The sequence below is a fragment of the Neofelis nebulosa genome, chromosome 3, assembly GCF_028018385.1.
Source record: "Neofelis nebulosa isolate mNeoNeb1 chromosome 3, mNeoNeb1.pri, whole genome shotgun sequence".
NCBI lineage: Eukaryota > Metazoa > Chordata > Mammalia > Carnivora > Felidae > Neofelis > Neofelis nebulosa.
Genome location: NC_080784.1, coordinates 50,466,878 through 50,479,364, shown reverse-complemented (window position 1 = coordinate 50,479,364; position 12,487 = coordinate 50,466,878). Strand labels below are relative to the sequence as shown.

At 39.5% G+C, this 12,487-nt stretch overlaps 1 protein-coding gene across 5 annotated transcripts in view; it reads left to right on the top strand.

The window, feature by feature from the left end:
- The first annotated feature begins 1,411 nt into the window (after nucleotides 1-1,411).
- The window catches only part of PBK (PDZ binding kinase), a 29,193-nt gene continuing 18,117 nt past the window's right edge, over nucleotides 1,412-12,487 (top strand). The window contains exons 1-3 of one of the 5 annotated variants that reach the window (XM_058720760.1): nucleotides 1,412-1,574; nucleotides 7,447-7,524; nucleotides 12,254-12,347. In XM_058720760.1, coding sequence (XP_058576743.1) covers nucleotides 7,467-7,524; nucleotides 12,254-12,347 — 152 coding nt within the window. In that variant the 5' untranslated portion in view covers nucleotides 1,412-1,574; nucleotides 7,447-7,466. The other 4 variants (XM_058720756.1, XM_058720759.1, XM_058720757.1 and 1 more) reach the window with 4 other exon arrangements.

Genomic DNA, 12,487 nt, shown 5'->3' with positions numbered 1-12,487 from the left:
GGTGCCTGGGTGGCTCAGCCAGTTGAGTGTCTGACTCTTGATTTTGTCTCAGGTCAGGATACCAGGGGCATAGAATGGAGCCCCAAATTGGGCTCTGTGCTGAGCATGGAGCCTGCTTAATGCTCGCGCTCTCTCGCTCTCTCTCTCTCTCTCTCTTTCTTTCTCTCTCTCTCTCCCCCTCCGGGTGCCTTAACTTCAATCAGTTAAGCCTTCAACTTTGGCTCAGGTCATGATTTCGGGTTCGTAGGTTCAAGCCCTGCATTGGGCTCTGAGCTCCCAACTCAGAGCCTGGATCTTGTTTCAGATTCTGTGTCTCCCTCTCTCTCCGCCCCTCCCCCACTCACACTCTGTCTCTGTCTCTCTCAAAAATAAATAAAAATTTTAAAAAAGATGATGAGGTTTATATTATGCCTCTATAAAAAAAAAAAAAAAGTTAGCGTGCAAATAGGAAGGTGCAATGAGATTATCTATGCTTAGCAGAGGGTGACCAAATGGGAAGGCCCTGGAGGTGGAGGGGTGTGTGTGTGTGTGTGTGTGTGTGTTTGTGTGTGTTGGAAGAAAGTTTGAGCACATTTGTTAAAGAAGGAATCCAAGTTCAACGTGGGTTCAAATTCTGATTCTACCATTTATTAGCTCTGTGACTTTAGGCAAATGACTTAACATCTCTGTGCCATAGTGTCCTTAATTGAAAAATGAGTTTACGATCATAATGACCTACAAAATAGTCTTTTTTGTATAATGGTGTGTGTGTGTGGGTGTGTGTGTTTTCTTAGGGCATTTCCTCATCCCTCCCCTCCTCCTCCTACCCCACAGAGTCTAAGCTCTTCCTGCTCAGGAGGTCATTCTATGACTTCATCTGTGTGCCTCTTGTAGTTAACTACTATAGTGCATCCTGTGCAGTGGCGTTCCATACACACCTGGCAAATGGTAGGTGCTCTATGAATGAAATGAACAAATGTTGAACTGAAAGTGGTCATTACAAGAGTTAGCAAGATTTCTAAATAACTATTTTTCTTCATAGCCAAAAATAATTGTTACTCGAGGCTAATGCATTTCTAGTTAGAGTGTTTCATGACCAAATAAATCTGTAATAAAAATTTATATAATGATCATCACACATTTTGAGACCACTGTTTGTAACTGGGGAAGAATTTCAGCCTTAGCTACATGTATAAATATTCTTTTTAACCGGAGTTGTCCCTGTGGAAGGCTGACCGTGGCTATAAAAAACAGTTTGTCCTTTCTTGAGCTTCTTCCTTTTATTTGTCTTCAAGGCGTCCCCGTTTGATAGCAAGGTACGCTCGCGGAGGCTAGAAAAGGCCGGGAAACGACTTGCAAGAACAAGCGAGAACGGCTTGTTATGTCCTTCGCGCCACCCCGTAGTTTGCGGCCTCGCAGGGGCGGCGCGCGCGGTTTTGAAAGCGGGAGTGTCCCATCGCAACGGCTGTTAACAAGTTCGCGTGTTGGCAGGTGGCGGGGCGCTGAGGCAGCCGCCGAGGGTCTTGTTGGCGGCCACGCGGGATCAGTGTTCAAGATAGCCTTGGCCTGGACCTCTCCACCCCAGCGCGGCTGCGGTAAGGGGAGCTTTTTGCGGACCCCAGACCACGCGTGGGCCCGGGTTAGAGCCGAACGCGCCCCCCCCCCCCCCCCCCCCCCCCCGCGCCCCGGCTGACTCCTCTGCGTTTGCTTCGTGACCGTTCAGGGGCCTAGAGGGAAAGGTGAAGACGTTGGGAATGTGGCGTTACACTGGGAATGACTTTTCGAAAAATGTTTGCGACCCAAACCCGAGTCTGAATCACGGATAGGGTGGGGATTTCAAGAAAGAAATTGCCTTTTCTCAAGAGCAGCCTAGCCATGTGTACTTTTAAGGAATATCCGCAGGAGAAGGTGATGGTGAGCACCCATCTAGCAAGGTGTCTGTATTTTACAATTGGTTTTATAGACCGTGTAGGCCCAGGACTCTGGTGTCTGTCTGCTTGAGGCTGGACCCCAGTGTGTAGGTACAGCTTAGATGCACCAGATTCGAACACGGGGACGCGTGCCTGGTGGAAACGGCGGTTCATTACCCCGCAGCCGAGTGAGCCTCAATTCCAGCTCTTAGGGGCGGCTGGAACTGGTGAAGGATTTCTGGTGTAATGGAGAGGGTGGGGATTGAGAAAGAGGAGTCGGAAGCACACTTCCCCTCTTTGAACGTCTCACCTGATGTTGCTTTCATTTTTCAAGTGAGGTGACTGAGCAGGTGGAAGAGGGATTTTTAACAACCAGCCCGCTATAGGCTCCTGGATCAGGGGACTCTACGTGCAGGAATCCATAGCGTGTAAAGTGTACAGGACCCTAGAAATAATCTGGTCAGAACTTTGCCTTTCTTTTTCAGTCTACCTTTCCTGCCCATTTTCCTTTTTTCAATTAACGCTACCAATTCTCTCATTTTGTTGTTTTTTTCTTTTTTTCCTGTCTATACACTTTAGCTCTACCCAGTAGGATCCATGTATTTGTTTAGTCCTAGGGTGGCTTAGGGTCCAAACGTTATTGACATCTGATCCAATAGATCTTTTGATTAGCTTGCTGAGCTCTGTTAATTTTTAATTTTTTTTTTTTTTCAACGTTTTTTTTTTATTTATTTTTGGGACAGAGAGAGACAGAGCATGAACGGGGGAGGGGCAGAGAGAGAGGGAGACACAGAATCGGAAACAGGCTCCAGGCTCCGAGCCATCACCCCAGAGCCTGACGCGGGGCTCGAACTCACAGACGCGAGATCGTGACCTGGCTGAAGTCGGCCGCTTAACCGACTGCGCCACCCAGGCGCCCCAATTTTTAAATACTGCTTCTTAAACAGTACTTGATTTTTTTTAAATATCCTAAATACTCCATAGACTATGAAATTTTGCCTAGCCCTACTACTCTCATTTTTAATGTATCTTCATGTAAGATAATCACAATTTTATGCTGTTACCTTCGTAAGGATATTGTGATTTAGATTACAATGGTTATTTAGCAATTAATATATAGATAGATCTATATACAGAGAGAGATTATATATAATATGAGAGTTTGGGCTTGTGGCCAGAAGCCATCTGTCAGACTGAGACCTAAACTGTGTATAGATGCCTCAGGCATCTTTTTCCACGACAAAACACAGTTTAGGCATAGATAGGGTGTGGCCTCTTTAGATGTAAGTAGCTTGGAGTGGAAAGTGGAACTGAGTCCTAGAGTGTTCTAGAAAGTAATGTTAAAAGACTTGTTTAGGGGCCCTTGGGTGACTGTCAGTTAAGTGACCGACTCTTGGTTTCTGCTCAGGTCATGATCTCACGGTTCATGAGTTCCAGCCTGGCATCTGGCTCAGCATCCATGGTTACTCTTGGTTACATGAGTAACATGGTTACATCTCAGGTTACTCTTTTCCTCATTTCTTACATTCATTCCTCAGAGCTCTGTGTTTTCTATCTATATATACTCTTTAGGTGATCTTATCCAGCCTCTTGACTTTAATACCATATACATGCGAATGTGCCACAAATTTGTATCTTCAACTTGGATTTCAGACCTATATCCAGCTGCCTACTTCACGTTTTTACTCAAATGTTTAATCAAGCGTTCAGAATTGAGTTCCTGATTTCAGTAATGGCACCTCTATTCTTTCAGTTGCTCAGTCTGAAAACTTAGAGCTATCCTTGACTTTTCTCTCATTCCTAACAAAAATCCAAACATTAGGGAATCTTATTGGTTCCAGATTCATAATAACATCCAGAACCCAGCAAGAGCTGAAATCCTTATGGTGACCGAAGCTCTGTGAAAGAAGCTGAAGTCTTTATGGCTTCAGTGCTCTGCTTGATTTGCCATCCTTCATCCCCAAACTCTTGTTTCTTCATTTCCTTCTCCCTTTTCCTAGTCCTGCCCTCTCAGCTTTTCCTTGAACATTTATTTCTGCCTCAGGGCCTTTATATTCACTACTTTTGTCCTGCATACTTCCCCTAGATGCAGCTCCCCTGGGCTAGCTCCCTCACTTCCTTCAAAGGAATCTCTTCGGATAAACCTCCTTTGACCACCCTAACTCAGATTTCAAGCCCTTTCCCAATACTCTGCCTCCCTTCACTGGTGTATATCTCCCCTGACTATATATTGTTATCTTATGTATTTCTTCTACTGTTTGTTTGGGTCTTGTTCACTGCTGGGTCTCCAGTGCCTAGAACAGTGCCCAGTACATGGTACATGCTCAATAAGTGTTTGCTGACTGAGTGAATGAAGAGTAGCTTCCTTTAGGTAGACAGAAGTCTTAGAAGGTCATTGCAGTGTCCCCTTTACAACTTCTCGTGAGGGTAGATGAATGAAGATGGAAGAAGGGGAATCAGAACCACGTGGGGAAATTACTTCCAAAGTAGAAGTAGCTGCTTCAGCCCACTCTGTTAAAATAGTTTATCCTTCCTGAAAAGTATGAAACTTGTTCTGAAAACACGTGTTCCTCCCTTCCAGTTAAATGTTTCACTTGGTAAAATTAGTGTATATTTGCATGGAAAGGGGATCTTTGGTGTTCTAAATTCAGGTAAATCCAAAGATAGTGGTGACTGTAGCTACTTTAAAAAAAAGACTACAAAGGTCTCATTAATAGACAAAGCTGGGCCTTTAAGGTGATTTTTCTTGGCAGAGTTTTTTATTTTTTTTTTATTTTTTATTTTTTATTTTTTATTTTTTCAACGTTTTTTATTTATTTTTGGGACAGAGAGAGACAGAGCATGAACGGGGGAGGGGCAGAGAGAGAGGGAGACACAGAATCGGAAACAGGCTCCAGGCTCCGAGCCATCAGCCCAGAGCCTGACGCGGGGCTCGAACTCACGGACCGCGAGATCGTGACCTGGCTGAAGTCGGACGCTTAACCGACTGCGCCACCCAGGCGCCCCATGGCAGAGTTTTTTAAAATGCTATTTCTTTGGGCTCTATACAAAATTTAAACATATGGTCTCTGTCTCCCAATATTTAATTAATTAATTTATTTTTTAATTATTTTTTTAACGTTTATTTATTTTTGAGAGACAGAGAATGAGCAGGGGAGGAACAGAGAGAGAGAGAGACACAGAATCTGAAGCAGGCTCCAGGCTCTGAGCTGTCAGCACAGAGCCCGACACAGGGCTTGAACCCACCAACCGTGAGATCATGACCTGAGCCAAAGTCAGTTGCTTAACTGACTGAGCCCCCCAGGCACCCCATATTTAATTTATTTTTTAATTTAAATTCCAGTGTAGTTAGCATACAGTGAATACAGTTAGAATATAGTTATATTCATTTCAGGTGTACAATATAGTGATTCAGCAGTTCTATATATTACTCAGTACTCAAGATAAGTGTACTTTAAAAATTTTTTTTTTTTTTTTACATTTATTTGTTTTTGAGAGACAGAGTGAGACAAAGTGAGAGTGGGGGAGGGGCAGAGAGAGAGGGAGACACAGAATCCAAAGCAGCCTCCAGGCTCTGAGCTGTCAGCACAAAGCCTGATGCAGGGCTTGAACCCACAGACCATGAGATCATGACCTGAGCTGAAGTCGGAAGCTCAACCGACTGAGCCACCCAGGCATCCCAAGATAAGTGTACTCTTAATCCTCTTCACCTATTTCACCCATCCTCCCCATCCTTCCCCCTGGGAACCACCAACTTGTTCTCTATAGTTAAGAGTCAGTTTTTTCGTTTGTTTTTGTTTCCCCCTTCCACCTTTGTTCATTTGTTTTGTTTTTTTGTAATTCCACATATGAGTGAAATCATATGGTATTTGTCTTTCTCTGACTGGCTTATTTCACTTAGCATTATACTCTCTCGATCCATCCATGTTGTTTTGTGTGGCAAGCTTTCATTCTTTTTTAATGGCTAATATTCCATTGCATGTATAAACCACATCATCTTTATCCATTCATTTATTGATGGACAGTTGGGTTGCTTCCATTATTTGGCTATTGCAAATAATGCTGCAATAGACTTCAGGGTGCATGTATCCCTTTGAATTAGTGTTTTGATATTCTTTGGGTAAATACCCAGTAGTGAGATTACTGGATCATAGGGTAGTTCTATTTGCAATTTTTTCAGGAACCTCCATACTGTCCTCCATAGTGGCTGCACCAGTTTGCATTCCCACCAACAATGCATGCAGGTTCTTTTTTCTCCACATCCTCATCAACACTTGTTTCTTGTGATTTTGAGTTTAGCCATTCTGACAGGTGTGAGGTGATACCTCATTGTGGTTTTGATTTGCATTACCCTGATGGGGTGATGATGAACATCTTTTCATCATGTGCCTATTGGCCATCTATGTCTTCTTTGGAAAAATTGTTCATGTCTTCTGCCCATTTTTAATTGAATTATTATTTAGTGTTGTATAAGTTCTTTATATACTTTGGATACAAACCAAGCAAGCTTATAGACATGTAGTGACAGTTTGCTTTACAATAGATCTGATATGAAACCTAACTTTTTTTTAAAAAGAAAAAGTAATATTTAAAGTTTTTATTTAAAAGATTCCTTAAGAAATATGTTACAGAAGAAATAAAAAGCTTAGATTAATTGCTTGTATATGAAGTATGTACATTTTCTGTTAATAGATAATTTTTACAGAATTTATTGAGATATAATTCACATAAAATAAAATTCAGTTTCTGAAAGGATATAATTTGGTGATTTTATTAGGAATAGTCAGAGTTGAATATGTTAAGTCAATACCTAATTTTAGTACATTTTTATCATCACAAAAGGATACCCCGTACCCACTAGCAGTCACTCTATGTTCTCCATTCTCCTCAGCTCCTGGCAATTACTAATCTATTTTCTGTCTGTGGATTTGCTTATTTTGGACGTTTTGTGTAAACAGAATCATGCATGTGGCGTCTTGTGTCTGGCTTCTTTCCCTTTAGCATAATGTTCTTAAGGTTCATTCACTTTGCAGTATCCATCAGGACTCTTTCTTCTGACTGAATAATATTGTCTTGTGTGTGTTGTATACCGTATTTTGTTTTTTCATCATCTGATGAATACTTCTATTTCCTTTTTTTCGCTATTATAAATGAATGCCTCTTGCATAGACAAGTTTCTTTAAAGCTTATAAAAGACCTATGAACAATGGCCCCTAGGAAGTGTGAGAGGGAAACTTAACTTCACCTTTTTGTACTAGGTGATTTTTTTTAACCAAATGTATATATTACCTTTTTTTTTACCAAGTGCATGTATTGCTTTTTAATTCAAGCAAACAAACAAATAAACAGTGACCTTGGGTAAGTAGTTGTACCTCTCTAGATTTTAATTTTCTCATTGTAGATAAAATTAAAGTAAATATTTATGGTCTTTTTCAGTTCTCAAATTTTATGTTTATATGATAAAATGAGTCATAGTGTTATAGGATTTTTTTTTTTCATGAATGAGAGTTGTATTGTGCAGAACTGGAGTGTAATTTTCAATTTGTTTTCATCATAGGACCTGGAGTGATTATTACAATGGAAGAAATCAATAATTTCAAGACACCAAGCAAATTATCTGAAAAAAAGAAATCTGGTAAGATATAAAATCTTTCTTCATTGTTACTGCTATTAGAAATGTCTTAGTATTATTAGAGTTTGATCCTCTAGTTATTATTTATCATACACAAGTAATTTTAGCATAAGTCTTCTTTATAATGTTGATTTTAACAAGACTTATTTTGTAGGCCAGGGTTTGGCCATCTTTTGGCTAATTTTGTTGACCTCCTAATAGATTTGGAGGTTCTCCCTGGTAAAGAATCAATTTGAACCATTAAGGAACTACTTTATCTTTCCTCTTCTCATACATGCAGTGCTCCTGGGAGGGAAAGATATTTTCTAAGGCAATTCAGTGGATAAAGGGTAATCTTTTCAACAAATAGTATCCTGAAACCATGCTAAAGTCACTTATTCTATTAGCTTTTTTAGAGATTGCTGAGGCTATTATATACATAGTAGGTACTGTCTTAGATAAATAAATACAGTGTTACTTTTTTTCTTTACCAGTCTGTATTTTATTTCCTTTTTCTTTCTTTATGTCACTGGCTCTAGTATATTTTTTAATAGAAGATGTGCAAGTGGATACTTGCTTGTTCCTAGTGAAGTTAGATTTTGGTTTTTCATAGTTATCCTTTATCAGGTTGAGGGATTTACTTTTATTTTCTTCTGTTCTCCTTCATCAGGTTGAGGGTTATTATGAATGGATGTTGACTTTGTCAAGAACTGTTTCAGAATCTATTGGGATATTTTGCTTTTTTAGTTTTCAAGGTGGTAAATTATGTTAATTTTCAAATGTTAAACCAACCTTTCATTCCTGGGGTAAAGCCAGTTTGGTCATGATGTATTTTTTACATTGCTTCAGTCAGTTTGCTAATATTTTCTATGTTCATAAGGGATATTGGGCTGTCGGCGTCTGTTTTTGGAATATCTTTCTGATTTTGGTATCAGCATATTCTATATTCATAAAGTAAGGTGGAAAGTGTTTCTTTCTTCTTTAAGAGTGTATGTAGAATGATAGTTTTTCCTTAACTGGTTTTCTTCCTTTACTGATAGTAAAGCCATGTGACCTGAAGTTTTCTTAGGAGGAAAATTTTAACTGTGCCTTCACGGTTAGTAGGTATAGGGCTCTTCAAATCATTTATTTCTTCTTGTGTAAGCTTTGTTAGTGTTTTTCATAAAATTTTTTCACTTTCAAGTTGTCAAACTGTTATCCATGATATACTCTTAATACCTTATTACCCTCCTAATGTCAGTAGGATCTGTGGTGATACCTCCTTTTTCATGTCTGATACTTGTATTTTACATTTTCTTTCTTGACTTGACGTTTATCTATTTTGGTGAATGTTTCAGGCACTTGAAAAGATCATACTTTCTGCTGTTAGGTGCAGTGTTCCATGAATATCATTTAGGTCAAGCTGGTTGATTTACTTAGGTTGTTTCGTTCATCTTCTGTATCTTTACTGATTTTATTTATTCTCTTACTGAGAGAGGTGTCTCCACCTACAATTGTGGATTTATTTACTTTTGAGTTCTGTCAGTGGTTACTTTATGTATTTTGAAGCTTGTTGCTAGACACCTATACATTTAGGATGGTTATTTCTTTTGATGATTTACCCCTTTTTTTAATTAAAAAAATTTTTTTTAATGTTTATTCATTTTTGAGAGAGAGACAGAGAGCATGAGTGGGTGAGGGGCAGAGAGAGAGAGAGAGGGAGACACAGAACTTGAAGCAGGCTCCCGGGTCGGAGCTGGCAGCAGAGCCCAATGCGGGGCTCGAACCCATGAACCGTGAGATCATGACCTGAGCCAAAGTTGGACGCTCAACCGACTGAGCCACCCAGGCACCCCTGATGATTTACCCCTTTACTATTATGAAATGTCTTTCTTTATCCAGTGTTGTACTGTTTCAAGTTCACTTTATGTGATAGTAATAGAACCAATCCGGTTTAATTTTGATTAGTGTTTGAAGCATATGTTTTCCAACTTTTTACTTTTTTTTTTATTTTTTTTTTTTATTTTATTTTTTTTTCAACATTTTTTATTTTATTTTTGGGACAGAGAGAGACAGAGCATGAACGGGGGAGGGGCAGAGAGAGAGGGAGACACAGAATCGGAAACAGGCTCCAGGCTCCGAGCCATCAGCCCAGAGCCTGACGCGGGGCTCGAACTCACGGACCGCGAGATCGTGACCTGGCTGAAGTCGGTCGCTTAACCGACTGCGCCACCCAGGCGCCCCTCCAACTTTTTACTTTTAACCCATCTGTGTTTTTCTATTTAAAGTAAGTTTATTATAGACAGCATGTAATTATGTCTTGTTTTGCTTATATCCATTCTGAAAACTTCTACCCTTAATAGGACTGTTTAGTCATTAGCCATATGTGCTGATTTAAATTTAGGTTCAAATGGGGTGCCTGGGTGACTCGATTGGTTAAGCATCCAACTTCAGCTTAGGTCATGGTCTCCCCATTTGTGGCTTCAGGCCCCGCGTAGGGCTCTGTACTGACAGCTCAGAGCCTGGAGCCTGCCTCAGATTCTGTGTCTCCCTCTCTCTCTGCCCCTCTCCCGCTCACACTCTCTCTGTCTCTCAAAAATGAATAAACATTAAAAAAAAAATTTTTTTTTGTTTAATTTAGGTTCAAATGAATTGAAATTAAATACAATTACAAATTTAGTTCCTCAGTTGTACTACTTTTCAAGTGCTCAGTAACCACATATGCTAGTGACTACCATTGTGGACAACACAGATACAGAATATTTCCATCATGACAGAGAGTTCTATTGGACAACACTGTTTAGACTATTTACCTTTAATGTAATTCCCTGTGATTGGATTAAATCTATTTTGCTATTGTCTAATAGCTCACTGGCGATTTCTTTATATTTTTCCTTTATTTTTATTATTTTTACACAGAAAGAGTATGAACACACACGAGAGCATGTGCGAGCAGGGGAGGGGCAGAGGGAGAGAGAGAAGCTCAAGCAGGCTCCGCACACAGCAAGGAGCCTGACAGGGGACTCCATCTCACAACTGTGAGATCGAGACCTGAGCTGAAATCACGAGTCAGAAATTTAACTGACTGAGCTACCCAGACACCCCTGTATATTTTTCCTAATCTTTTTTTTTTTTCTGTGCTTCATCTTGGTAGTTTTTGTTGCTTTGTCTTAAAATTCAGTTACTTTCTCCTCTAAGATGATGTTATTCTTATCCATTGTATTTTTTATTCCTTGAAGTCCCATGAGGTTTTTTTGTTTTTTTTTTTTTACATCTTCTTTGCTTGTTCTCACATTTTCCTTTACATTACTGAGTATATTTTTTTAAGATTTACATTTTAAGGTTCTTAACCTCCGAAGTCTCCGTTACTGTCATTTTATGGTATATTTCTATTGGTTTATTTTTCTCCTGGTATGGATTATCTTTCTCCTTTTGTGCCTGGTAATTTTTTTCGGCTGCTGGACATTTTACATTGTTGAGGGCTATATTTTCTTGTTCCTTGCAAGGGTGTGTGATTTTGTTATGGTCCAGTTACCTGCACATTATTAGCTTATTTCTTTTGAGGCTTTGAAGCTTTATTCTAAACCTTTTCCTTGGGCTAAAATATAGCTATACTATTAAATTGTGACCATTTAGAGGACTTTAATCAATACCCTGTGTGTTACAGAGTTACCACACTCTGGCTGATGGTGAGAGAACTATTCCTAGACCTGTGTGATCTCTGACTGTCGTTGAGTCTACTGCTTGCACTTGGTGCTTTTCTTGACTTTGGGATGTTCTATTCATCGTATGTCAGATAACCAAACACACAAAGGGGGACCTCTTTTCAGCTCTCTGGAGCTTTCTCTCTCATTTTGTGGCTCCCTGTAGTTCCCTGCTCCACAAATTCTAGCTTCTTAGGCCTCCTTGACCCCTGATCTCCATCTTCTAAATTTGATTAAGATTTCTGGGCTCTATTTCTTTGTGCTGCAGCCCAGAAAGTGCCTTCAAGCAATAAGTTAGGGCAGTGCTAGGCCTTACCTCATTTGTTTTTCTTCTCTCAGACATTTGTTGTCAAATGTCTGAAAACTTGTATCAAGTTTTTTAATTGTTCATGATGAGAAGATTTTTCAATTGTTCACGAACAAAAGTAGGACTCCTCTATCTCATCTTTTTTAATGACTGTATCATGCTCTGTAATACAAATATAGTATAATTATGACTCTAGTGATGACTACTTAGATGTTTTGTTTGTTTTTTGCAGTCACAAAATCAGATCCCCAGTATTCAAATATATATGTGTGCATGCATGTGTGTCTATGATGTCTTTCAATCATTGGCAAACAGCATACAGTAAATAGTTCAGGCTTTGTGGGCCACATAGGGACTCTATGGACTCTTTTATTTCTAAGTAATCTCTACACCAAACATGAGGCTCGAACTCACAACCCCGAGATCAAGAGTTGCATGCTCTACTGACTGAGCCAGCCAGGCACCCCTCATATTCTTCTTTATTTCTTCACAACACTTTTATAATCTAAGAATAAATGTTATCTTGTGGGCCAAACAAAAATAGGCTATTTGCTGACCCCTGCTTCGGTGTTGCCATAAGATAGGGCTCCAAAAGTAGACATAGTCAAAGGATATCCATTTAAAATTAGGGTAGATAATAGTATCAGATTGCTCTCCAAAAGACTATGCCAATTAATACTCATATGTTGAAAATATTAGGATGCTTGTGTAGAGGTCTTTTCAAACATTTACTTTCTATTTTAATTTTTCTTTCTGACATCAGCACTATGTTCAACTCCATGTATAAATATTCCTGCCTCTCCATTTATGCAGAAGCTTGGCTTTGGTACTGGGGTAAATGTCTACCTTATGAAAAGGTGAGTATAACATTCCAGATTAACCTTTTCACATGAAATATAGTTGCACTGTACTTGGAGACAAAGAAGAATATGAAAATTTAAATATTTTGATTTGAGGTATGTTCCTGATCTTATCTGACTGCTATATTCCAGTCCTA